General features: G+C 52.4%; 1 protein-coding gene and 1 long non-coding RNA gene across 2 annotated transcripts in view; one reads left to right on the forward strand and one right to left on the reverse strand.

Moving 5' to 3' along the window:
* The window catches only part of LRRC74A (leucine rich repeat containing 74A), a 31,275-nt gene extending 24,540 nt beyond the window's left edge, over nucleotides 1-6,735 (forward strand). Inside the window, exons 11-14 of the mRNA XM_007184564.2 lie at nucleotides 666-812; nucleotides 4,960-5,067; nucleotides 5,979-6,061; nucleotides 6,678-6,735. Coding sequence (XP_007184626.2) covers nucleotides 666-812; nucleotides 4,960-5,067; nucleotides 5,979-6,061; nucleotides 6,678-6,735 — 396 coding nt within the window. The remainder of the gene's footprint in view (nucleotides 1-665; nucleotides 813-4,959; nucleotides 5,068-5,978; nucleotides 6,062-6,677) is intronic.
* Nucleotides 6,736-14,392: 7,657 nt separating this feature from the next.
* Nucleotides 14,393-20,534, reverse strand: LOC130707759 (uncharacterized). Its single transcript, XR_009007782.1, has 2 exons — nucleotides 20,358-20,534; nucleotides 14,393-16,840 (listed from the first exon to the last, which is right to left on the reverse strand). It is a non-coding gene; the product is annotated as an uncharacterized LOC130707759 (long non-coding RNA).
* Between the last annotated feature and the right edge of the window lie 6,822 nt (nucleotides 20,535-27,356).

Below are 27,356 nucleotides of genomic sequence, written 5' to 3' on the forward strand. Positions count from 1 at the left end.
GCTTCCAGAGCTTTCTCTAGAATATCTCTAAAAGGGAGGGCGTAAGTCTTCAGCCCTTAAGCATGGATTTAATTCTTTGAAATGCCAAAAGATACTGAGAACCACATCTGAGGAATGAAGCAGGTCAATCACACTGAGGGAGGCCAGGTTTGATCAAACACCATTTCACAGACCACATGTTCTCCTGCAGCCTCCAACCCGGCTCAGAGGCCACTTCCACAGGGGGCGTTCCCAGTGCGTTTTGAGCCGTGACGGGATGGTTGGAATGAGGGGTGCTCTCTGCCACGGCACCTGCTCTGAAGACCAACACTGGTGTAGAAATGGGCTTTTCAGTGCCTTTGTTTGGGGACCAGTCTCGTAACCCCACAGCTGTGTCTCATCTGTCACACACAGACACTAATGCTCACCTTCTGAGAGCAGAGTGAGTTGACAATATGTGACAGGCCACCAGCACCCAACTAGGACATCTGATCAAAATCACGTGGGAAACTTACAAGTCAAACCACAAGCTCTAAAAAAGGTGAACCGTCCCAGTCTCGGAGCAGTACCGCAGAACCAACTAGAAAAGACAACACACTGACCTTGCTTGGGAGAGTCCGCTGGTCTGGGAGATGGCACAATGGCAGTGCCCTCCCCCTGACGGGTCCCCTCTCTCCCCGCTTCAGAATGTGCTGGTGTCAGAGCAGTTTGTGAAAATATTGGATGGCGTGTGTGCTGTCCACCCCCAGCTGGACGTGATGTACAAAGCAGTGCAAGGCCTCTCTAACAAGAAAAACCTCTTCACATGGACGAGCCCTGTGAAACTGATCCAGGTGAGCCCTGCTTTCCTCTAAGAGCCCCCAGGGACCCCTGGAAAGAGCTGACCTTTGGCTCAGCTTCCTAGAGCTTCTCCTCCCCCAGAGCGTCTGCACAGTCCTCGCTGACAAGGAACATCTGAGCTGTGGAATATTCCTTTTGGCTCCCAGAGGAAGGACTGAGAACTGGCTGAAGTGGGAGGGCCTTGGAATAGGATGGTTTCTACCAGCCAGGCTCCTCCATTGCAACCAAAGACAAGTGACTGAAGTGCTCTGTACTTCAGTCTCTTCATCTGTAAAATGGGCATGATAATAGTACCCACCCCAGCAGGGCTGCTGTGAAGATTAAATTCTATACTACACATGACTTAGAACAATGCTTGGCAGGTAATAAGCACACAATTCATGCAGGCTCTTTCCAATAGCTGGTAAGGATGCCAAGACATCCTGACCCTCTGCTCATGATGGCTATTTGGTGGCTTCAGCTAACAAGGAACCCTCAAGTGTTTTATACCTAATGGTCACCTTGCCCCTGGCTCAAGTCTTAGATTGTGTCTGGCAGTCACAGGAGGCAGATGTAACAGTGGAAATAAAAACTCAGAGAATGTTAGAGCTGGAAGGGATGTTATAGCTCCTCTGGTCAGACAGCCTCACAGAGCAGTGACTTCCCAGGCCTGGTGTTTCTACCGCCAGCTCTCACCTGCTGCTGGGTGCAGGGCCATTACCACCTGAGGCAGCAGGAGCTGGGAAGGTGCCCTGTAAACGTGGTTCTTCATGGTGTGTGCCACTGGGGCTGCTTCCTGCCCCTGGATGGTCTGCTCTGTGCCTTAGTTTCCAGAACCAAAGAGGAGAGCTCTTGCATGAAAATTATCATTGTATGAAAAGTTCTAGAAGGCAAAGCGGTATCAAATATCTTTATATCTTTTCAAGTAAGATGATGTCAGGTGGAACTGAGGGGAAACCTGTTTTGCAAGAAGAGCGGGAATGGAGTTATCCGATACAAGGTGGGGGCTTGCTCCTTGTTTTAAAACAGTGTAGAAAAGGGATCCCAGAGGTGAGCCTCAACCATGCATACAATGTAAACCACAGTCCTTCCCCTCGGGGGCCCGACAATCGGGTTGGGAAGATGGGACAGATACAGTCATTTCTGATAGAAAGTGTCATATGATAAATAATAAACAAGTGACAAAGGTAGCAAATACAATCCAAACTAGAGGTCACCGCAGGCGAACAGAAAAGGATGCTTCCTGGCAGAGGTGGGGCTGGGCAAGGGCCTTGACAAGCGGAAAAGATGCAGGTGAGCAACAGAGAGAGGGAGGGAAGAGGATGCCAACCAGCAAAGGAGCAGAGTGGGAGTCGCTCGCAGTGTGTCTCGGGGGTGGGAACTGGACCGCGTGGCTCTGGCCTCACAGGGAAGCCTGGGAGTCAAGGTTGCAAGGAGAGGCTAGAGCTGGATGCAGCAGTCCTTAGATTTTAGGCTCAGAGGGAGGTTTGAGTCCACAGGGAGCAGGGAGCCGGTGCGAGTTGTTGAGCAGAGGCTGTAATGTAAATCCAGCAGGACTGAGGGGTAATTTTTCTGGCAACGGGGAGGGAAATGAACTGAGGGGGTAAATATGAGACTGGGAAAACCAATGAGGACACTATTGTAGTATTCCAGATATAGAACGGTAACTTGGCTGAAAATGACAGTGAGAGTGGAGGTACAGATGTAGGAGATATCTTTATGGAGCATCTCCAGGACTTGGTGAGTGGTTGTGTGTGTGTGTGTGTGTGTGTGAGTGTGTGTGTGTGTGTGTGTGTGTTGGGAGAAGGGAGGTCTGTGGGGAGAGGAGAGAGCCAAAGATAACCCCCAATTTTTAAGCCCAGTGGACTAAAAGAACGATGGTAACATTGCCAGCAGTAGGGAAGTCCTGTGGGGAAAAGGGACCGCCCCCTGGCGCCCCATCCCGCTCTGGCCTCATCCCTCCCATCCTCCCCGCCTCCTCTATATTTCAGCCCCACTGGATTTCTCCCCATTCCTTTTTTTTTTTTTTTAATTTTCTGTTTTTGGCTGCGTTGGGTATTGTTGCTGTGCACGGGCTTTCTCTAGTTGCGGCGAGCGGGGGCGACTCTCCATTGCGGTGCGTGGGCTTCTCGGTGGCTTCTCTTTTTGCAGAGCACGGGCTCTAGGCGCGCAGGCTTTAGTAGTTGTGGCACATGGGCTCAGTAGTTGTGGCTCGTGGGCTCTGGAGTGTAGGCTCAGTTGTTGTGGCGCACGGGCTTAGTTGCTCCATGGCATGTGGGATCTTCCCAGACCAGGGCTCGAACCCGTGTCTCCTGCATCGGCAGGCGGATTCTTAACCACTGCACCACCAGGGAAGTCCCTCCCCATTCCTTTTTGCATCAGTTCTCTCTTAACATTAACTCTGAGTCCCTCTGCCTAAACACCCTTCCTTTGTGTCTCACTCACTCCTCCTCACTCTCTAGGTCTGCACCGGAGTGTCACGTCCTCGGGCAACCCTTCTCAGGTTTCCTGGTCAAGAGTATATGCCCTTGCCACACACTCCTGCAGCCCTCTGCTTCACCCTTTCACCGCAAGACTCTGAACTCCTCCAGGGCAGTAGCTACGTTGGGTCTTATCAAAAGCACCTACCAAAGTAACGGGCCGTTATGCCCATCAAGGCTCTTGGTTGCTGACCACAGAATCCACTCCACTAGGTTAAGCAAAGAGGGATCTATTACGAGCGATAGACCCCAGACACATTAGGAAGGCTGAAGAAAGACTCTACGTTTAGATTCCGGAAATGGCTCCCCAGACACCCCAACTGGCTAGCCAGGATGGCTGCTGCTTCTGCCTAGGTCAGGAAGCCGCCCAATCAGGAATCGCCCGCTGAATCGGGAAGCCACCCCCATGGCTGCCGGCAGCCTGCTCTCTCCAGATCACATGGGTCACACAAACGCATCACCCAAGGGCTTGGCAAAACCCATCCCATCCTGACCGGTAGCTTCAAGGGGGCTTGGGGAATGCTGGTTTTTAGTTTTCCAGCCTCTGTGTTATAGAGAGGCGGGCTGTGAAGGAAGCGGAGTGGGTGTTGAGAGCCCACCCATGGTATCTGCCGCAGCACTCAGTAACAGATTGCAGAATTCAGCTGACTGAGGTTTGCTTTAGACGTGTTGGATTGAGGTGTCGGTGGGGTTCAGCGTGGACTTGTGAGCAGCTGCTGGGGATGCAGAACTGGAAACATAGGTGGGATTCACCCTGGGGTGAGCTGGTGTAGGCAGCGCACACCAGAGAGGGAAGTGTGGGGAGAGGAGAGCAGGGACCAGGGACTGATCCCCAAGGAATTCCTCTGTGAGCAGAGTGTCTGCAGAAATATCTATCGAGAAAGCTGGGCCTTGCCTATGGCCTTTTGAGAGTCGGAGGGGAAAAGAAACAAAAAGATACTAAAAAAGGACCCAAAAGAATATTTTAATGGTATTGGAAAGTTCACAATATATTAATACAGTGCATTTTATAAAACAATATGTTTAGTAGATAGATAGATAGGTAGATAGATAGACAGGTAGATGAAAAAATATACATCCAAGTGTTACCTCTGGATGGTGGGATTGGATTTATGCGTTATTTTTAATTTTCTTCTTTCTATTAATCTAAACTTTCCTTAAAATGTGAGTAGGTAATATCTTTGAATTGAAAACAGTGAAATATTATTTTTAAATACTCTAACACAGTACGTCTCCATATAAGTATTTGTAGAAAACGATGAGAATTCTGTGAACACCAGGAGCCTGTCCTGCCTGTCCCACTACCTGGCTGAGGTTTGGTCTTTTGGTCTCTGAGTTAACAACAGGCCACCCATGTACATAGAGCACCATCTTTGCTAGTCTTAGCAGGACAGCTTCAAAACTAAATAATACATGTAAACATGATCACCGCCCTATTCCCTCCAAACTGTGGGAGCTCAGCAGTGTCGGCTCCAATCCTTCCACCTGTGGAACGTGGAATGGCAGGAGAGCCTGCTCAGTGTCGGTGGGGCAGACACACAGAAGCATCGTGGCGTGTGGTTCTGCCGGACCTCAGACCTCAGTCTGGGCGGGCAGGGGTGGGAAGCAGGGGTGGGGGACGGGGGTTGGGGGGAGTTGGTATAGATATTGCAAGGCTCCTGGTGTCTCCTCCTTCTCTCAGAGCTATGCAGACCAACATAAAATCTCAGTCCTGGACTTCTTCAGGAGCTTGAACCCTAGTGGAGAGACGACGATGCCTGTGGGCGAGTTCCGGAAAGCTATGATACAGGTGTGTGGATTCCTAGTGGACGCAGGCACTATGTGTGCACGCGCAGGGGTGTGTGTGTGAGAGAGAGACAGACAGGACACGGCATGAGCACCTCAAAGAGCTCCTTGGGATTGGCTGTGAGAAGCCAACTTATCCACTGCTTTATCTAGACCCAGAGGGACACCTAAGGCCTCCTTCCACTGCCTGCTGAAGTCATTCTCTGTACTGCACGTCTGGGTGCCACTGGTAACCCAAGATGCTGCCTGAAGACACACATTCTTCATCTTCTAGGCCTTTCTCCCATTGCATGTGGCTACTGGGCAGATTTTAAAAGGGAGTGGGAGAAGAGACCACATCCCGAAACCCCAGTATTTCGCCTTTGGCCCTATCATCTTACCTGAAATCCCATACCTTCACATGTGGGATATGATGGAGGTGCTGAGGGCCCCCTGAAATGCAAGCATGAAGAGGTCTGTCACCAGGACAGCCCTAGGAAGGACAGGCCCTGCAAGAATAGGACTTCATGGGGGCCCAGGTGGGGGGATAAGACCCTCGGTGCCAGGCCCGTGGTGAAGAGGGCCAGCCAGACTCGGTAGCAGGGAGGTAAGGATGAATTTCCCATGCTGCAAAGTCGCCGCCTACTCCAGCTGGATCCCCATCTCCTTCACCCCTATTGCTCCCCAGAGAAAAGAGAGGCTCTGGAGTCTGGGCAGTGACCCACGGACAAGGGCGGGGACGCTTCTTCCTGCCCTGCGTGGTGTGGGTTCAGTTTCTTCTGAACCGAGGAAACTGTTGCCAGCTGTGGTCCCAAGGGCAGTGAGGCATTGTGGGGTGTGTGTGTGTGTGTGTGTGTGTGTGTGTGTGTGAGACGGGAGAGGTCTGGGGGGAGCAGAGAGCTCCATTGACCTTGCATGTTCTATCTGCTTCCTTAGCAGAACAAGGTCCCCGTAAACCGGTACCAAGTCAGGGAGCTGATAAAGAAGCTGGGTGAGAAGACAGATATGGTGGACTTCAGGTCAGCCCGACCCCGCCGTCCGGCCCTATCTGGGTTGCCCTTCTGCCCTGGACAGGCCCCCGGTTCCCTCTAAGGCACCCTGGCTCCTGGGGCCGCCCTGGAGCAGATAGGAGGTGACACAAGGAGTAAACGGATAGGCCCTGGTGTGGTGAGAGGGGCAGTTGGGGGCGTGTACAGGTATCACAGTGGCCCAAAGAGGAGGTATCACTGGGGGAAAGGGGGCGTCACACAGACAGACAAGAGGACAGAGGACGGCAAGTACCAAGCCTGAAGTGTGGGCCAGCACGGTGCACTGAGGAACTGCAGGTCTTTCAACACTGCCGGAGTTTAGGCAACCAGGCAGGTTGTGACTTAGGCTGAACTCCTTGAAGAGATCGGAAAGGACCGTGATAATGGTCCTAACAGCAGCCAACATCCATGAGCCCTTACCACATGCCAAGTACCCCGCCAGTCACCAGACAGGTGCCTGAATTCTCACAGTGCCCAGCGGGCACTAGTATCACGCCCATGCTGTGAATAATGAAATGGAGCTTTAGAGAAGGAAAGCACAGAACCAAGTGCTTGTGGCCAGAAAGGGGCAGCTGTGGCCTTAGCACCCCGGTCTGCATGGTCCCAGGACCCACTCCTCCTCGCCGAGGCTGCAGGACCCTGCTGGTCTGCAGGTTGGTCCATAAGGCCCTGCGGCTTGGTGTCTCATGGAATCCCTAAGCAGTCTGTCAGAGGAGGCCCCCATCTGGTCCTGCCCCACAGCCTTCTCCCAATACCTCCGTCCTTGCCCCCATCAGTGTCTCTCATGTGTGGAGAAGCCACCGCACAGACTGACCCAGCTGCAACCCTGCTCTAGCTAGTAAGGGTGCGGCCGTGCGCAGAGCTCTCAGTCTCCAAGTGTTGAGAATGGGGTGATAACCAGAGCACCTGAGAGAGTTTCATAAGAATCAGGTGGAGACAATGCACATAAGGGGCTGGCACATGATGCTGTCATTCAGGAGCGACACCATCATCCAGCAAGCACCCCCAACACCCGCAGGGTGGCTCAGGCTTGCACACCACCCCAGGCCCCCCTACTCTGTGCCTGTGTCCTGGACCTCCCCGCCTGCCCTCCCTGAAGTACGGCCTCCTGTTCCTTGGCATGCTGGTGGGAAAGAGCACAAGGCAGAGGTCAGGAGACCGGGTCCAGGTCCAGCAACTCTCCAGCTTTGCAGATGAGGTCACATGGTCATGGAGAGGCAGAACTGGGGTCTCAGGACCCAAGTGGGGAGCTCTTGTGGGCACCTCAAGTTCCCCTCAGGTCACACACTGCAGCTCTGTTGGTTCCAATTGAAGAGCAGAGTCGTCATTTTTACTGTTGCATGATTTTTTCATTGTCATTTTTTGGTACAAATAATATCTACTTGTAAAAATTCTAAATCCACAGAAGTATACTAGGGAGAAAGTGAAGGGCCTCTTTTACCTGCCCCCACAGTCCCTGCTGCCTCCCAGAGGGCGCTCGTGAACAATCTCAGGTGCACGTTTCCATAGCTTTTCCCACGTACTTGCAATTAAGTGTGTGTGTGTGTGTGTGTGTGTGAGTGCGTGTTCTCTAAGTGTTAAAAACAGGGACTCTGGGACCAGGCCACCTGAGTTCCAATCCCAGCTCCACTCCTGTGGAACCTTGGGCAATTTACCCAACCTCCCTGTGCCTCAGTTTACCCATCTGTATATGGGGCTAATAATAGTACCTATGGTGCTGGGAGCTTTTAAGGATTAAATGAGTTAATGCCTATAAAGCACTTAGAACACTACCTGGCAGGTGGTAGGCTCAGAGTACACATGTGTTTTACTATTATATCATTTTACCCTCATACACACGCATGCACGCACACACACACACACACACACACACACAGCTTCTTATTTATCATAAATAGAATCATACTGTCACGTTCCTCTGAACTTGCTTTGCCTTACAATGTGTCTTGGTGAACTGTCCATGTTGGTACGTTTAGATCTATCTCAGCCTTTTTAACTGCTACATGGTATTTCATAGTGCAGAAAGAAGTCTCATAGTGCAGAAAGAGACTCTCATTTTATGGACATTTAAGTTATTGCCAATGTTTTGCTACTACAAATAATAATCAGTCACCAACACTCTTTTGTATGTCGTGTTTGCACACATGTGTTTCTCTAACATGGACTGGGTGGCTCAGACCCAGAATGAGCGTGTGCACATTCTAAACTTAAATCTGCTACCAAAGCCCTGCCGACAGCGTAAACCCATCCCCATCCCTGTGCCACGCCGAACCTCGCCACGTTCAACACTCTGCCGAAATGAGAGATGGGTTTACAGATGGTCTCGCTTGGACTCGAGCCTGTCCAAACACTCTTGTCGATCAGCCACGAGGCTACGTTGGTGCTCAGCATTATCCCCTTACCTTTCAAACCAGTTTCTTGAAAATGACGAAGCCATAGCAACACATCTGGTCTGGAAAGAAGTCTCAGTGACAGAGAACTCCTGGCACGTTGGCTGCTGGCTGGGACGAGGCAGAGAGCTGGCTGAAACCTCGGCGGAAAGACACCAAGGCTGTGAGCGAGGCAATAAAGTCTAGCTTGGGTCTCCGGGCTGCTGGTGACATGCCCTTCCCCCAGGAAGCATCCTCCTGTTTTAGGGGGCATGTCCTTGGTGGCCTCGTTAGTAGCCAAAAGAACAAATTGGGAGAGCGTGGGGTTGCTGAGTGGCGGAAGAGAGCAGTGGGGAGAAGGTCAGTGCACAAAAGCAGTCATCACGGTGCTCGTAAACTGTGTCAAGGGGAGATTGCTGAGATTTGGGAGGCAGTGGCAGAGGGAACAGATGCTCAGGAAATGAGGACAGGGGCCTTTAGAAGCAAATGCCAGGGGGTCACGTGGAGAGAGCCCAGGGCAAGAGACGGAGAGAACTGGCATCTAGCCGTGGCCCGGCATGAGCTGGCCACCTGAACTTGGAGCCTCATGGTTCCACCTGAAAAGTGGGACAGCTGAAAAAAGGGATCCCCATCTGTTCTAGGGATCTGCCATTCTGCATTTCTTTGTAAAATTCCTTGGAAAAGTGGGGAGGCATGAGGAGCTTAGCAAAAGATGAGAAGGTTTAGCCAAGAACAGCATATACTGAGCAGGTGGGGGGAATGGGTACCTTCAAGGATTTTGATTAACCTCGCCAGTCATCCTTGGGATGGACAAGGGCAGGAACTGTCTCGTACGCCTCCTTTGCACCTGCACAGTGCCTGCTCATAGTAAGTGCTCAATAAAAAATACCTGTGCAATGAAAAACCTCATTCACTTGGCAATTGTTTTGGGCAAGTGGTGGAAAGCTGAGAGAGTTTGGGGGGTGCCCAAGAACTCACACTTTGGAACACCAGTGAAGTGCTGGAATGGCATCTGGGAATCAAGGCACCAGCCCTCAGGTTGCACTTTGTTTCTTCATCGAGGGTGGAGGTGATGCTAAGACTTCTCACTCCTGGCAGAATCATTATTTGAAATAATCTGTGTCCCCCTCCCCACAGCATATTTCCCCTCCCTTCCCTTATTCAAAGTCTTAGCTTGAAGTTGAATTTTCATTGGACGGTTGTATGGACTCAGTCAAAATTAGGATGATGAAAAGAAAATAAAGAAATGCAATAAAGAGTTTGTGAGCTGAAACTCACGTCCACCCTACTCATCAGGGTATGTAGATGTCTTTGCTCTGACTCCCCAAATAAATCAAATCCCCTTGAAGTCAGGGAGCCTGTCTTTTAAGTTTATTATAATCTATAAAATTCTCCATCAGGTCCATGCTCGTAACTGAGCATTCAATAATTACTGGTGTCTGGGTGGAACCCTGAAGATTATCAGGCTATGAAGTATCAAAATTTGTTATGGACTATAGATTAGGGATCAATAAAAACAGCAAGTTTTCTCAAGTTGCTTTTATTCATCTTTAATAGAAAAGAGAAAAAGCAGCACATTTTCTCATCAAATGTTATTTTTTGTTTGGGTAGCTTTGGGGGAATGATGGAGATATGGGGAAGCCACCATCCCCGACCCTCCAGGCCTCCCCTTGACACTTGCCACCCCCCATCACGTAGGCCCAGCCAAAACCCTGCCTATCTGCGGGTTGCCCTGGAACTTGCCCAACTGTGGAGTAGTTACTACTTATGGCCACTAGGTGTCACGTCAGCTCCAAAATCCGCCTGAAGGTTGTGCTCCCATCAGACTGCTTTGCAGTCCTTCCTATGCAATTTCCCTGATCTCCCAAACTTCTGCCCCCACGGAGCCTGACATGAAATCAGAGCCCCAAAGGGTCTAGCAGCCTGACACCTGGGAAGACCTGTCCAAGGCTTGGTGTCCTCATTAGGAATCAAAATTATTCACAGCTACCTCGCACTCTTGTTGTGAGGAAGAAAATCCGGTGCTTAGCACAAGCTCCATAAACATTCAGTCCCCTCCCTCAGCCAGCCCACCCTGGGGCTGGGCAAGACTAAAGAGGAGGCCTGCTCCATCGGGTGAGGGTACTGCACAAGGAACACGCCCACTGACAATGGGCTGAGTCGTGCTTTATCAGCTTGCCATGTCTGGAGGCTGCAGGCAGGAGGACCCCAGCAGGAGCTGAAGACCAAGGCGGAGGGAGAGGGGCCTTGCAGGAGTAGGAGAGGCTGTCAGGTCAAAGATGGCCCAGAGGTGCTGGCCCAAAAGCCCAGCACCAAAGGGGGTCAGCTGCAGTGCAGGGGAATGGTACCCTGGGCATGCCCTCCTTCCATGCCCAGCTCAGTTTGGCTTTGTGCACTAACTCTTTGTTTTGTTTTAATTTTTATTGGAGTTTAGTTGATTTACAGTATTGTGTTAGTTTCAGGTGTACAGCAAAGTGAATCTGTTACATATATACATATACATATCCACATATACATATATCCACTCTTTTTTAGATTTTTTTCCCATACAGGTCATTACAGAGTACTGAGTAGAGTTCCCTGTGCTATACAGTACGTCCTTATGAGTTACCTGTTTTATACATAGTAGTGTGTATATGTCAATCCCAATCTCCCAATTTATCCCTCTCCCCTCCCTTTCTCCCCTGGTTTTCTACATCTGTGAGTCTACTTCTGTTTTGTAAATAAGTTCATTTGTACCATTTTTTTAAGATTCCACATACAAGTGATATCATATATTATTTGTTTTTCTTTGTCTGACTTACTTCACTTAGTATGACAATCTCTAGATCCATCCATGTTGCTGCAAATGGCAATATTTTATTCTTTTTTATGGCTGAGTAATATTCCATTGTGTATATATATACCACATCTTCTTTATCCACTCCTCTGTCAGTGGATATTTAGGTTGCTTCCATGTCTTGGCTATTGTAAATAGTGCTGCAATGAACATTGGGGTGCATGTATCTTTTCGAATTATGGTTTTCTCCTGATATATGTGCACTAATTCTATGCATCCTCACAGGGACCCTATGCAGTGAGGTCTGTAATCATCCCCATTTTACAGCTGGGGAAATGTAGGCATGGAGAAGTAAAGCATCTCGCCCAAAGTCTTCTGCTAGTAAGCAGCAAGGCTGAGATGCAGACCCAGGCAATATGACCCTGGCTCCCTGAGGTCTTAACCACTGTGCTCCCCTGCCCCTCTGTGGCTTCTGCGCAGCTTTGTATCTACAGGGAGAAGTTTAAATGCACTTTCTCTGTTTACATCCTTTCTGTAACAAACAGAAAAATAACTCAATTGATAGCAAGCATGAGCTCCAGGCCAGGCTGGACTGGCCAGTGGGGAGGGAAGCGAAGGCAGAGATGGTGATGCTCTATGTGACTGAATTCTCAAGGTCAGGTTGGTGCGCCCTCCCTGCCCCCTATGTTGCTCAGAAATTGAGCCAGGGGAGGCAAGATGGGAGATGAGAAGGAAGAGTGTGGAATATCTCTGTGTGCCAGAACCATAAAGTGGTTAAGCATGCAAATCCTGTCATGCGACAGTTGTCGGTTTGAATTCTTTCTGGCTTCACCAATGATCAGCTCTGTGACGTTGAGCTAGTCACTCAACCTCCCTGAATCTCAGTTTCCTTATCTGTATATATTGATGATAATGGTACCCCTGCCCCCGCAGAGTTGCATGTGAAACACTGAGCCCCAGGCCTGGCACACAGTAAGTGCTTAATGTAAGCATGACCTCATGACAGCGGAGTTCCTCTCCTGTGAGGGAAAAGTGTGGGGAGATTGAGGTCCAAGAGGGTGTTAGGGGCCAAACTGAGCAGCCATCTTTGAAATACCCAACTACTGGGTCTTTGAAACACCGTGGGAGGCATTCCAACCTTGGGCTTTGGCTTAAAACTTGCATGAAATTGAAAGAATTTGCCCAGAATCTTAAAACTCAGAGGGAGGTGGGAGGGCCAGGGACCAGCAGCACTGTGTAGGCAATGCAGGGGATGCAGTGGACATCTGGCCTTTTTCTTGGCTCCTGAGGTCTGAATCCCCTTCCTGGGCTGGGAGTGCCCCAGCTTACAGGTCCTGAGAGGGGCAGCTGGGACTTGCAGCTGGGACGTAGGCTCATTGCCTACACCAGACATGCAGTCTCTGGGCTCGGTTCAGGAGCCAGCCTCCAAAGAAGCAAGGACCACGGAGAACTTCCTCCAGCAGCTGTGGCTTTGCAGCTGGATGGAGTCCCTGAGCAGTGGCGGCGGTGATGCTGGTGGGCGTGGTTCTGGGTGCCAGGCCTGCGGGTCATCAGTGCACGCTGCAGCCTCTGGTATGTGGCTGCCGTGGCAGCTGCAGTGTCCTCAGGGGACCAGGCTGCCTTGCCAAGCAGGGGGCTTGGGATTGGTTTCGCTTGGTTTGGTTCTAAACAAAAGAAAACAATGATTGGCAAGGCAAGCCTGTGTCCTAAACACTGGCTGCCAACCAGTGGCCTTGAACTAGAGGAAAGGAACAGCTCTCCTCCAGGAAGCAGACATCCTGGAGGGGAAGGGAAACCGAGGGTGGTGTGGGATGGAGGGGGCTTCTCTGGGGCTCAGCGGGGCCTTTTAAGAAGGGACAGTGGTGTGACCCCTGGAGGGGCTGCTGTGTTGTTTTGCCACCTCTTAGGGGGTCTGTGGATGAGCTGGGGTGGGGCTGACTTGTTTCTGTGTGCCCAGGATGAACGAGACTAGACCTTGTGCGTGCGTCCACGTGCTACCGTATAATCAAGAGCATGACAGGTCTTTTTCCCAGTTCCTGGCATGTGCCTCAAAACCCTCGGGATTTCCTGAGTGACAGGAGTGTCTTCGTGATGCTAACGAGGTGACCCAGGGTGGGCCCCTACCTAGATAGCTTCCTGGAAACACCAACCATATGAGCAGATGTTGGGACTTTCAGCCAATAGAAGGACAGGGAGCTAGAGACTGAGTTCACTCACTAGCCAGTGTTCAATCAGTCATGCCTGTGTAATGAAAAGTAATGAAACCCCAGTGATAACGCTGGACACCAGGGCCCAGGGGAGCTTCCTGAGAGGTGACTTGCCTCGACTCCACAGGGAGAGGGCACAGAAGCTCTGCCTCCCTCCCAGATCTTGCCCTGCATGTCTCTTCATGTGACTGCTCCTGAGTCATAACCTTTATAATAAAACTGCCAGCATCAGTATAGCACTTTCAGTGAGTTCTGTGAGTCATTGCAGTGAATTACCAAACCTGAGGAGTTTGATGGGAACCCCCTGCTTTGTAGCTGGCTAGTCAGAAGTGCAGGTGTCCTGGGGGAACCCCACTTGTAGCTGGCAGCAAAGTGGGAGTAGTCTGTGGGGGACCGAGCCCTTAACCTGTGGAGTCTGATGCTGACTCTGGGAGGTTAGTGTCAGAATGGGCACTGCAGCCGACCCCAGGTGGTGTTACCCCAGGTGCAGTGGAAATGGAACACGTGTACACAAAAGCATGCTCACATTTGAATTACAGGACACGGTGTGTGTACTTGAATGTGTCCATGCCCAACAGCAGGGGCTTGCCTGCGTACTAACCCCCAGACCCGCCTGCTTTCTTGCCAGAATCCTAACAGTGGGGTTTCAATGCAGCCACTCCTGGCGTGTACCGCTCTCCCGGCTGTACCTCGATTTTTCCAGCAGAGGGCGCTCCAATCCCACAAGTCCTCTGACTACGCACAGCGGCTTCAGCTCTAAGAAAATAGGACTCCAAACTGGCTCAGGGAAATCAAATTCTTATTAGGTACCTGAAAAAGGCAGCAATGCAGCTGGCTTCAGCGACACCAGGGGATCCCGGGCCAGAACCCTCAATCTGCCCCCTCAGGGGAAGATGCAGGTTCTTGGAGCCTGAGCTTATACAATCTGGGACCCTCTTTAAAAAAAAAAAAATTTACAAATATAATGTTAGGTATAGAAAGTGGATGTATATTTAGAATGAAGAAAAAAATCACAATAAATGACACATTTTAAAAAGCTGACAATGGCATAAACATCAAATCCACCCGGTGGTCTTGCAAGGGGGCCCCGCTGAGTAGCTTCTGCAGGTCGTCCCGCAGAGAACAGACACCTTGCTGATGCAGAGTCCAGTTTGCTTCCTGGGTCCATCTTGCCATGAAAACGGGCTGGAGGACTCAACCCCGAGGATTTGCCCTTGTCTGGTCCTCCGCACCTCCCTCCTCACCGCTGTCCTTGGAGCAATCACTTGTAGTCACACTATGAACACGTGTGAGGCGCTGTCGCTTTTCTCTCTGTCACACCCAAGAGGCTGCCACCGCCACACCCTGCCTTTGGGGAGGCAGCAGGCAGCTCTCCCGGCTTCTCCTTCCATGAGTCCTGGTTCCACCATGGGTCTTCCATCCACTCAGTGTTATTTCAAGACTATAAAACTCACAGCCCCACCCCTCACCCCCGCCAAATACTTTTCCCAAGAGCACTGTGATGCAGGGGGAAAACCCTTCTTGAATTAGTGGAGAAAAACTTACAATGTAAGGGGGAGGGAAAACATGTACATTTATTTACACTAAAGTGTAGGTGACTTCAATTCAATTCAATAAACATTTATTAAGGGCTTACTATGTGTCTGGTGCTGTTGTGGGTATGTTTGGGATACATCAATGAATAAAAACAATAAAACCCATCCTTTACATAGCGTTTACATTCCAGCAGGAAGAGACTGACCACAAGTAATAAATATAATAAATAAGTGAATCATATACAATGTTAGAAGATAATAAGTACTATGGGCGAAAAAATAGAGCGGCGTATGGTGGTTCATTGCTAGGGGTGGGGGAAGTTATGATTTTAAACGGGTGAAGGGCGGTATTTGAGCAACAGCTTGAAGGCAGAGAGGGAGAGGCATGTGGATCTGGGGGAAGAGCTCTTCAGGCTGAGCACAGGCCCCAGGACAGGAGCCAGCCTGGGGCCTCTGAGGGTCAGTAAGGCAGCCCAAGGCTGGAGCAGAGAGGGAAGGAGAGCATGGCGGGAGGTGAGGTTGGAGGGAGCAGGGCCCGATCAAGTGGGGCCTTGAGGCCTGTGGGCAACGTGGGTGTGAGTGAGATGGGCCCTTGCAGTGTTTGGGGCAGAGGAGGGCCAGACTCCGACATCTTTGAAAAGGGTGTTCTGGCTTCTGTGTTAAGAATAGGCTTTAGGGATTTAAAAGCGGGATCAGGAAAATCCACTGAGAGGCTATTGCAATGATGGAGGCAAGAGCTGAAGGAGGAAGTGGTGGGGTGATGGGTGTGGGCGGACCCTGGATGTGTCTAAAGGTGGCACCAACCATGCTCCCCATCAGGTGGGGCACTGGCTGTGCGAGAAAGAGAGGCATCACGTGGCCCCCAGGCTCAGGCCCCCAGCAGCTGGAGGAATGAAGTCTCATCACTGAGCTGGCTGAGGGGAACTCTGCTGGAGCAGATTTGGGTGTCGGGGGCGGAGAGAGAGAAAACTGGGAATTAGTTTAGGGATGTCTATTAGACATTGCAGAGGGGAGTGGAGCAGGTGTTGGAGTCCAAGCCTGGGCTTGGAGGAGGGGTCTGGACGGGGGTGTGTTTGCAAGTCCTGGATATTATATAGATAATATTGAACGTCACAAGACCAGATGAGGTCCCTGAGGGTCTGAGTGCAGAGGGAAGTGAAGGGACAAAGGCCTGAGTCCTGAGGGGGCTCCAGAATCCTTAGCGAGGTCTGTGAGAAGAACCAGCAGAGGGGACTGAGGGGGACAGACTGGTGAGGAAGAGGGGGCCCCAGAATGGGGGTTTCTGGAAGGCAGTTGAGGAAAGTGCCCAAGCCAAAACGACTCACCCCCAAGCCTTTCCCAGGAATAGTGTGTGGAGGTGGGCGGGACGAGGGGAGCACAGGTGGGCTGAGGGCAAAGGTGACCCTCAGGGCAAAGGGATGGGGGCGTGGCCACTAAATATCCAACCTCTCAGCAGGGCTCCACCCTCTGAGGTACTTGCAGCCCAAAGGCTCCTAGGAGTTACCGGCCACCCTCCCCGGGTTCCCTGAGCTCGCCATCACTCCGCAGGTCCGCTGGTGACACATGGCCCTCCCCAACCGGACTGTCAGCCCCTGGAGTCTGGGCTGAGCTGTCCACGCATGCATCTCCATGCTTAGCACCGTGCCTGGGGCAGAGGGGGAGGACCTCAGAGATATTGAGTGGATACAGTCAAAGGATAGGAGAAAGACTGGACAGATCCTTGCTCTCAGCAGCCCAGCTGTGGGGTTTCCCGAGAACGGCTCCAGCAGACACACCGCCCGGCAGCCTGGCAGTGCCCACTGCAAACACGTCTAGGGTGAACACCCATAGATGCTCCAGACGGCAGGAGTACTGGCCCCGAGGCTGCGGCTCTAGCCAAACTATGGAGTCAGAAAGAACCCTATGGTGTTCCAAGGGCACCGGGAAAGCTGAGGACTGGATTGCTCATTGGGAGATCAACACAGGTGTTGCTTCCAGAGGAGGCCTCCCTAGTGACACACTCCCTGCCACCCAGCCTCACAGGGCTGGGGAGGCAATAAATCTGTCAGGAACCAGCCGGCCCAGTGGGGTCTCCCATGAAGGAGAGCCTCCCCAGAGCCTCAGTGGTAAGGACCCCTGATGGGGGGGGGTGGACAGGGTGACTGACTCCTTTCACGGAGCCAAACTCAGTCCTGCCCCCTTCCCAGCCTGGGCGGATGCAGGGCCCCATCCGGCCCTACTCTGGCCCAGCAGAAGTGTGTCAAGGGAGAGCGGGTTAGACAGAGGCAGTGCAGCCAGGTGGTAGGGGTGTGGGCTGGACGTCAGGCCAACCTGTGTTGCAATCCTGACTCAACCCCCTCCTTTCTTCCTTCCCTTGTTCTTTATGGGGGTCTTACTATGTGCCAGGCCCTGTGTGTGCCAGGGGCCACGTGTGAATTCAAAGGGCAGCGCTACTCAGCGACGTGGAGCTTAAGCCCGATCAGGGGGGCGCACGTTGAACAGACAGCCACACAAACATTGCCACCACGATGATGTCCGCAAAGGAAGGGCAGCGCGGGGGAAAACGTGGCAGCCCTGTGGCCTGGAACCCGCTTCTCAGCTAATCTGACTCTCACTTATAATAATAGGACCTACCTCCCATGGCTTTTGTGAGACTACGTGGGACCCTGCACACAGACTGCCTGGGCCCCTCGCCAAGCCCTAAGTGCACCCTATCTGGAGGGTGGTGGGCTTCCTCGTCCCTGAGACTGGTGGGAGCCCGGGGATGAGGCCGCAGGCAGGAGTGTCTCGCCCAGGCTGTGGGCTGAGGGGCTGCCAGGGCAGAGCCGTGCTCCCTCTGGACCTGGCCTTTCCCCGCGACTGGAGGGGCGGTTTCCTGCCTCTTCTCCCTGACCTCAGCCTGGCTGCTGCTAGCAGAGCCCAGTGCAGTTCCCAAGCAGGACACTCCTGGGCCCAGGCCCCACTGTCCCCCAGGGCAGTCACCCCGCCAGGTGATGGCTGAGCCAGATGCTGTGCAGTGGAGACAAAGGACAAAGCAACCGGGCTTGGCTGTGTGGACGCCTGGTCTGGAGCCGGCAAAGCAGCCCTGAATGTCCCCGCTCCCGCCCGCCCCTCGGGGAGGATGGCACTGATGGGAACAGAAGACCAGCGTGGGAACTTCTCCGCCACCCGAGCCCCACCCAGAGCCCTGGGGTTGGCACACCACGGGCGGCTGAGGGGAGCCCCGGACGCAGCTGCCACCACCGTCCCTCCCCAGTCGTCTGGGATGGGCGGTACGACACAGGATGGTGAGTCCCCAGGCCTTCCTGCTGCCTCAGTTTCCCTGGGAGGAAGGTCAAGGTGGGGCATCAGACATTGCCACTGAGGACAGTGTCAGACGTGAAGAAGCAGAACTGGGGGATGTCTGCTCAGACCTGCCTTCCAGCCAAGTTCGCAAAGACGTGGTCCAGGAGAGCGATGGGGTGGGGCTGAGGAGGGCCAAGGATTTTCTGGGAGCAGGGCTGGTGTTATGGGTGCAGCCTACGCAGTCACACAGGGCCGGACTTAGAAGGGCCTGGGGCTTGGTTTCATGCTCTGCTGTCACTCTCTTAAAATTCTTAACAATTTTTTAACAAAACCCCCACAGACTATGTGGCCCGTCCTGTCGGAGGGAAAGGACATTTACACGCAAAGGGCCTTCCTGTCTGGGGGACAGAACTGGGGGAGCTGCAGCGGCCAACCCATCACCTCCCCGCAACAACTCCAGTGGAGGTGAGACTAGAGGCCTCCTCTTGGCTTCGGCCAGATGGAATCTGTGATTCTGGAGGAAAGGAGAGATGAAGAACAGCCCTGACCTCAGAAGCTTGCAGGTGAGGGCAGGGGTCAGGGAAGGACATGTCCCTCCCCCTTAGGCCCTGGTTGTCTCCCTAGGAGAGGAGAGGGGGGGCAGTGACCACCCCCTTTGGGTTGGAGTTCTCACGCCGCGGTTCAGAGGCAGGCGGGCAGAGACGCCGGCGGGAGGCGGCAAGGCCTCACAGCCAGGAAGAAGACTCTTCAGGGGCCTCGGCCAGCTGGGCCAGCCCAGGCCCGCTCTGGCCTCTGGGCTCCAGCCAGTAGGTAATTCAGAAATTCCTCCAGAATGCTGCCCCGCCTGCTTGCCTCGCTGTCCCAGCCTGAGCCAGCCTGCAGGGGCCGCCGACGCCTGGTTTCCACCTCCTAGAGGCTGGCCAGCTGCTCCCGCGCCCACACACACACACACACAACCCCCTCGCTCACAGCTGGTCCAGGGGCAGATGGTGCTGGGAAATGAGCTAGCAGGAGCGGAGCTGGCCGTGGGTCCCCAGCCAGGGCCAGGCTCCACAGAAGAGGGTGGAGAGGAGGCCCAGCCCTGTGTGTGTCATGGGGGAAGCGGCGAGGCTTGAGCCTTCGGGACCTGCTGAGGCCCAGCCTGGAGCCTGGCCCAGTTCTCAGAAGCCGGCCCAGCGGAGTCTGCCCTCGCTGGCAGAGTCGGCCAGGCGAGAGCCAGGAGCCCCGGGCAGGGCCTGCCCCAGCACCCCCATCTTCTGTCCCCGAGGTTGAGAACTGGGCCACCAGAGACTCCTTCCCCGGCATCTCCCAGGATCCCAGGCCGCTAATCCCCTCTCCATTAAGATGCAAATTTTCTCAGAGGCCGGGAGAGGCTGGGACTCATGGCAGCCTTTCATTTTTCACATCTGTGGGAAGCTGTGGCCAGCTGACCTCAAGTAAAACCCAGAGAAAAGGGCGAGGGAGGGAATTCGGTCAAACTGCTGGCAGCAAGACTTGCTTCTGCAGGGGAGGAAGGAAGGGGGCAAAAAGGGTAGATGAACTCTGCTCACAGGACAGTTTCAAAACCATATCCCGGGCGGGCTTTGCTACCAGGGCCTCCAGCTTTGCGAGGCCCATCCCGGACAGGGCGCCCACGGCACAAAGCGGGTCAGAGCTCCGGAGCCAGAGCCCAGCTTTGCCACTTACTGGCCGCAGGACCCTGGTCGGAACGTGACATGTAAATGGGGAGCTGATCGCCCCCTCCCAGGGTCGCTGTGGACGCAGACGTCACCAGGGACTCTGAGGGGCTTGGCGCCACGCCTGGCTGAGAGGATGCGCTCCCGATGCTGACTCTGCCCTTTTCCACGGCGGTAACTCTGCCCACCCCTGGCCCGAGCTGCATTCCCCCACGTTCCCACGGCCCAGCAGCGATTCCAGGCCTGGTTCTCAGACTCGGGGTGTTAGCAAGCTGGATGTGGCATGTCCTGGGAAGAGCGCCCCGGGCCCCCAGCACGGTGGAGCCAGCCTTCTTCCCTCGCCTTTCTCGGTACCATGTCGGCACCACATTCCCAGAGGCCAGGTGAACCTTCGCCGAAGGACCCCGATTCCAGGTGCCAAACGTTGTCAAAAGAATCCAGGAATACCCTGACTCACCTCCAGGTTTACCAAGTCTACAAAACTGCAGAACACCAATCTTCACGCCTCATCTCCTTGAAGAATAAGAGGGTCCCCCAGAAGGGCCTCTACATCCACAGGGTCTTTAAAGTCTGAAAGCCAAGCACAGTCCTCTCTGCCTTCACTGGAGGGCGACTCTGCCAGCCACTCCGGCCTGACCAGACGACACTCCGCCCTCCACTGCCCCCCCCCCCCCCGCCACTGCCTGCTTCTCAGAAACCTCTGACTCACTTTTCCCTGAGCACAGCTTCCCCGCAACTATTCTCCCCTCCTATCTTGACCTCTGTTCCTGCCTGAGGCCTGACTCTTGGCCCCAGACCTTCAGCCATGAGCTCTACACCTTTGACCGCTGATCACTCCCACCTGTCACCTGGTCTCCCTGACACCAGCCAGTGCTAGTCTCCTTGTGTGTTAACCTTAGAAACAGCTGATAAAAATGGGTGTTGCCGGGACTGCCCTAGTCGTCCGGTGGTAAAGAATCCACCTCCCAATGCGGGGGACCCGGGTTCGATCCCTGGTTGGGGAACTAAGATCCCACATGCCGCAGGGCAACTAAGCCCGCGTGCCACAACTACTGAGTTCGCACCTCAACTAGAGAGCCCGTGTGCCGCAACTACAGAGCCCACATGCTCTGGAACCCACACGCCGCAACTAGAGAGAAGCCCACACGCTTCAATGAAGACCCCGCGTACCGCAACTAAGACCCGATGCAGACAAAAAAATAAAGAAAATAAATAAAGAATATTTTAAAAATGGGTGTCGTCATCCCCTTGGGGGTCACAGCATTCACATTTGGCTGCTGGAGGGTACAGAGTGACACCGCACTGGCTCCTCGCTTCCCTGGCTCTGCAGGGTCTCCCGGAGGCTGGGGGAAGGGGAGGACCAGCTCAGCCTCCGAGAGCTCCGAGGTCCCTCCTGGCTCTGTGATTAGCTGAGTGCAGGCACCTCGGTGTGGGGTGAGGCTACGGCCCTAAGGATGAGAGCACAGCGGGACTGACTGGGTGGGGAACTCTGACCCTGAATGAGAGCTGAGGAAAGAGAGGGCAGGGTGTTTGGTGTCAGACCAACGGGGGTAAATCTTAACTCAGCTGGTCCGTGACCTTGACCTCACTGGTATTCGTTTCTTCCTCTGTAAACTGGGAACAATCACACCTCACAGGCTGCGGTAAGGAGTGAGGGCTGTGTGTAGTCCTTGAGCAACAGTGGGTTCAAGCATGGTCAGTTGTCAATTACGCTTCATCACTTTTATGTGCACGTGCTATCTATTCTTCATGCAGAATTGAGCTGATGTGTGCGTGTCTAACAAGGTTCGGAAACATAGCAGATGTTCTATATGTGTTAGGTTTCCCTGCTCTGGGTGCCGTGAGGACATACATCCCCCATGGGCTTGTCTCTCTCTCCATCCCCCAGAAGGAGCCAGAAAGAACACCCTGTACTTAGCAGGGAAGAACCATGAAGGTGAATCTTAGGTTGTCACCCCGTAAGTTCTCTTTGCTTCAGGAGATCCGTGAAGATCCCAGGGTGGTCATCCCGGGATGGACAGGAAGGCTGAGCCTCCCGGGATCCTTAGCGCAGAAATTCTAGGGGAAGGCTGGACTCAGTTTTCCAGGAACATTATTCCACATTCCTTATACTCTGACACACAAACATGTAAGTTTTCTTTTTCCTATTCCTAAGCTTAATTTTTATCATAAGTCACATTCACCCCTCTATCATCTCAGATAACATAGAATTTAATTCGATAACTTCCAGATAAACTTCCAGTCACTGCAGTGGTTTCTAAATTGTTTCATGCTTAAACTCCATTAAATCAGGATATCCCTCCTTATCCTCATCCTCTCCAGGGCTGGTTCTAACGCTGGGGGTCCAGGCACTTTCCCAGGATGGGTGTGTTGGGGTCCATGGCTCAATTTTGATCTACTCCGTGCGGTCCACACTCTGTCCTTTGGCCTGCCTCCCATGTCAGGCCCCGCCAGCCCTTAGCCTCACCTCTGCATCATCCTTGCTCCTGCAGAAAGACCTAGGGGTGCATCCCATGGAGGGGTCTGGGGACTCCCAGTGGGGCCTGCCTTCCCAGAGCTACAGCCAGAAAGCAAGGTGCTAGTCCCTCTACTCTTAGTTGTTCAAACATAACTGGGGCTTCTAGTGTCTGGCCCCCAATGATTCAGCCCAGCCAGTGGGGAGGTGAGAAGATCCACACCAAGCTCCCCACCTCGTGCTCAGCCTTCTTCCTCCCTGACCCAGTGACCTTCTCTGTCCTGGGGGTGATGGGAAAAGGGGGCAAAGGAAGGTGGTAATTAGTCTCGCCTGATCATATGTCCCATCTTTAACCTTTAAAACAATGTAAAAGCTTCAAGCCTGCATTGATATTCATCATCTTGCAGCTCGAATGCTGAGGAGTGTCCTAGGGCTCATTGGTCAGCTAGTGCTTGACTGTTGTCTCACGGCCCCAGGGAGAGGGTGGAGTGTAAAACCCTCCCCCAGGAGCCAGTGCTGAGGTCATAACCTTCAGTGTCCTCTGCTGCAAGCTGGGGCCCAGAGCTGAGGACGAGAGAGCCTGAGAGCCGCCTCCTTCCTCTTCCAAGGAAACAGAGAAGATGATGGTTGCTCTCAGCCCCAACTTCTCCCCATAGACCAGAAAGAGCTGCCCAGCTGCCCAGCAGCCTGGCTTTCTTCACTGTCCCTGGCCCAGCCCCTTTCAGAGAAACTCACCTGCAGCCTCTGCTCTGGCTCTTCCTCCTCCCTGCTCACTCCAGGCCTCCACGCCCTGGTCCAGAAGGGGAGCTTAGAGTCGGGTAGAACTGGCTTTACCTGCCTCTACCGCGGACCACCTGTGTGACTTCAGGACGCCACTTAAAACTTTGGGCCTCAGCTTGCTTGCCTGTACAATGGGAATAATACACTTTCTTCCAAGGGTTATGAGAATTAGATAAGAGGATGCGTGTCGAGTGCTGAGCTCAGTGCCTGGTTCAGAGTCAAGAGAGGGTAGTTATTTTTATTCTTACTATCATTGTCCCCATTATAGCAGGGAAACAAGTTAATAAACTGTCCCCTAACAGAGCCAGTTAAAGGAGGCCTGCTGGGCAGCTGTCCAGGAGAAGGCTCAAATGCTGGGTGTTATAACATCACTGGTCCTATAACTGGACTGGATAGCTGTGCTCTCCAGCACTTCCCAGTAAGAGGACCCACTTTGACAAGCTGCTTGGGGGCTGGATAGAGACCCTCGCCAAGGAATATGCTCAATACAAGAGCTGTTTACTAAAGCACCTTCCAAAGAGGACGGGCTGGTGACTGGCAGAATGTTTGTTGGTGGCGAGGGGTCAGCAACTCGGGGCAGGGCTAAATTTCCCCGGAGAGTAAAGGAGAAACAGGCTGCCGCCAGCTTCCCCTCCTCTACCCTGCACCCCCCACTCAGGGCTCTGCCTCTCCTTCAGACTAATGTCAAAAAATATTTAAATAACACAGTGTGAAGGCACTCTGAATTATTAACAGGCCGGGATGCCACACAGCCCTGCCTGGGCCTCCTGTCTCCCCAGGGGCTGCTCCCAGCAGAAGTGTAGTCAGATAAAATGTTGGGGGAGAAGCCTGGAAGTGGGAGGGGCAGGATGGGGGCTGGGAAGCCACGTCTTCAAGGTCCCACCCTGTGACCATCTTCTCTGTAGGTTTCCCCCTCTTGCCCTGTGAGACCCTCTCTGGAGCAGGGCTGCTCAAAGTGCCATCGGGGGCCCTTCCGCAAACCACTTGCTCAGATCCAGGGACAAGTACAGAAAGTGTCTGCAAGCATTTAGATACTTTCCTAGCAATTCGACTGTCAATTTATGTCAGTTGAATCCAATTTAAAAAAATTGTATTTCTTGTTCATTTCATTTTTTTCAGCAATTCTTTCGTGTTATATTTTACAAAAGAAGACAGCCGTCATTTTTAAAAAATTTTATTGAAGTATAGTTGATTTACAATGTTGTGTTAATTTCTGCTGTACAGCAAAGTGACACAGTTATACACATATATATTCTTTTTCATATTCTTTTCCATTATGGTTTATCACAGGATACTGAACATAGTTCCCTGAGCTATACAGTAGGACCTTGTTGTTTATCCATCCTGTATATACTAGTTTGCATCTGTTAATCCCACACTCCCAGTCCTCCCCTCCCCCACCCCCTCCCCCTTGGCAACCACTAGTCTGTTCTCTATATCGGTAAGTCTGTGTTTGTTTTGTAGATATGTTCATTTGTGTCATATTTTAGATTCCACATATAAGTGATATCACATGATATTTGTCTTTCTCTTTCTTACTTCACTTAGCATCATAATCTCCAGGTCCATCCATGTTTCTGCAAATGGCATTATTTCATTCTTTTTTATGGCTAAGTAGTATTCCATTGTGTATATATACCACATCTTTATGCATTCATCTGTCGACGGACATTTAGGTTGTTTCCATGTCTTGGCTATTATAAATAGTGCTGCTATGGACATAGGGGTGCCTGTATCTTTTTGAATTATAGTTTTGTCTGGGTATATGCACGGGAGTACAATTGCTGGATCATATGGGAACTCTATTTTTAGTTTTTTGAGGAACCTCCATACTGTTTTCCAGAGTGGCTGCACCAATTTACATTCCCACCAGCAGTGTAGGAGGGTTTCCTTTTCTCCACACCCTCTGCAGCATTTATTATATGTAGACTTTTAAATGATGGCCATTCTGACAGGGGCCCGTCGTTGATTAGAAATTACAAAGAAAACAATTGGCTCTTGACCACAAAGAGCTGGAGAAGCTCTGCTCCAGATGTCTTTTCATCTTGGTCTTAGCAACCGTCACATCAACATATTACATTAAAATGTGCCGCTTAGAAAGACGGTGCACAGGAGGCGCCAAACGCCCCCTTCCCTGGTCAGCTCCCCGACCTTAGCTGTCCAGCTTGGAACCTCCTTCCTCCATCAAGCCCTCCCTGCCATCCAGTTCACAGCTCTCTCTCCTCTCCTGGAATCCATAGGACTTTCTGTCTCTACCACTCATTTGGCACTTTAGCTAATAAAAATAATAATACTAATTGAGTGCAAGGCTTTGTGCTGTCACGTCAAACGTGCACCTCCATTGTGTTGTCTCTTGGGGCTACTTTTCAGCCTCTGCTGCAGACACTTGACTGCTGTGTGTGGAATCCTCCACTCCTAGCTTTGAGGATCCCGGGCAGCAAGCCTACCCTCCTGGGACACCCCCCCCCACCCCCTCTGGGCACAGGGCACCGAAGGCGGCAGACAAACAAACAGACAAATACACAAATAGACAAATACACAAATAGACCCAGTGGCAGAACTGCTGCCGGGGAGCTGGCAGTGAGTGGGGGAAGGGAGGAGCAAAGGAACGCCTTTCTCTTTCTTCAACATTTATTTCCAAGCACCAGGGTATTTTTTCTTTTTGTTTTAAAACATACTGATTCTTTTTTAAGTCATACGTTCACAAGGTAAAAAAAATGTGAAACCTACAGACAATAGACATCAGATAGGGTGTGTGCCGCCCACCAGACCCCTAGGACCCCCCCACTTTGGAGACAACCACTCCTCCCCTCCCTTCGAAGATGTCTGTGCATCTGCGGGTATTTTGTGTCTGCCTCTGCCATTGTTTTCACGTCTGTGAGAACGCACCACAAACCCCTTTGGCGCTTAGCCTCTTCTGTTTCAACAGCAGATCTGCAGGCACCCATCCGCCCCCATGGACTCCTCTCAGACTCTTCTTTCTCATAGAGCCAGAGCTGGAAGTTTCCTCAGAAACCTGCTCTTCCAGGGATGCCCAAAGCAGGACTCAGGTGCAGGTGCCTGCCTGCTGGGTCAGAGTTACCTGACACGTGACCACACCTTGGCAGGGCTCAGTGGGAGGGCACCTGGGAATCTGTATTTCTTTAAATAAATTGAATAAATTCAGCTTGGTAATCTCAGGTGAGCCTTGTGCCCTGGCAGGTTGTTTACTCCTCTCTAGTTACAAGTGAGGAAACTGAGGCTCAGGGAGGGAAAACAATTGCCAAGGTCACACAAGAAGTGAGTGTCAGGGAAACTCCTAGCCTGGGGTTGGCAGGGTGGTGCATTTCCCACTGCACCAGACTTTAGTTAGTTTCCAAGGACTACCCTAACTAATTACCACAAACTGGGTGGCTTAGGACAACAGAAATGTATTCTCCCCAAGTGCAGGAAGCCGGAAGTCTGTAATCAAGGCGCCCACAGGGCCCCACTCCTTCCGAAGTCTCCAGGGGAGGATCTTTTCTTGCCTCTTCCAGCTGCTGGAGTCTCCTAGTGTTCCTTGCCTTGTAGACACATCCCTCCTATCTCTGCCGCTGTCATCACATGGCCTTCTGCCCTGTGTGTCTCTGTGTCCTCTCCTCTTCTTATAAGGACACTAGTCATTGCATTTAGGGCCCACCCTAAATTTAGGATAATTATACCTTGAGATCCTCAACTTACTGCATCAGCAAAGACCCTATTTCCAAATAAGGTCACATTCTCAGGTTCCAGATGGGCGTGAGTGGGGCAGGTGGTTATTCAACCCACTACAAACCTTCCTTCATAAACAGCTCCATAGGCAGACTGGAGGTCTGCTTTGGGCTCCCAACCCCCAGCCTCAGAGGTTTCAGGCAGCCTTAAACCTTGGGGCCAGTGGACCCTGAGGGGCAGCTTCAGGCCAGGAGCTGCACATCCAAGTTGCTGGGCATAGTGCCCCAGCTTCCCTGTGCCAGGTACCCACCCCCAGCTGCTGTTAGTGTGAGTTGCTCTCAGCTGACTCCTTCTTCTGAGAATTGCCCCAGCCTACTGGAGATGCCTGGCTGGAAATGCTGGTTGTTTCCAGACAGAAACAACAATCGAATGATACTGGGATACAATAAGCCAATCTCCGTGTTTCAGGGAGGGACAAACTTTGCAGTACCATTCATATTCCAGAGCTCCTCATGGGACCAGCTGAAGCGAGACCTCTGCTGAACCCGTCTG

Source organism: Balaenoptera acutorostrata, chromosome 3, assembly GCF_949987535.1.
Source record: "Balaenoptera acutorostrata chromosome 3, mBalAcu1.1, whole genome shotgun sequence".
Taxonomy (NCBI): domain Eukaryota; kingdom Metazoa; phylum Chordata; class Mammalia; order Artiodactyla; family Balaenopteridae; genus Balaenoptera; species Balaenoptera acutorostrata.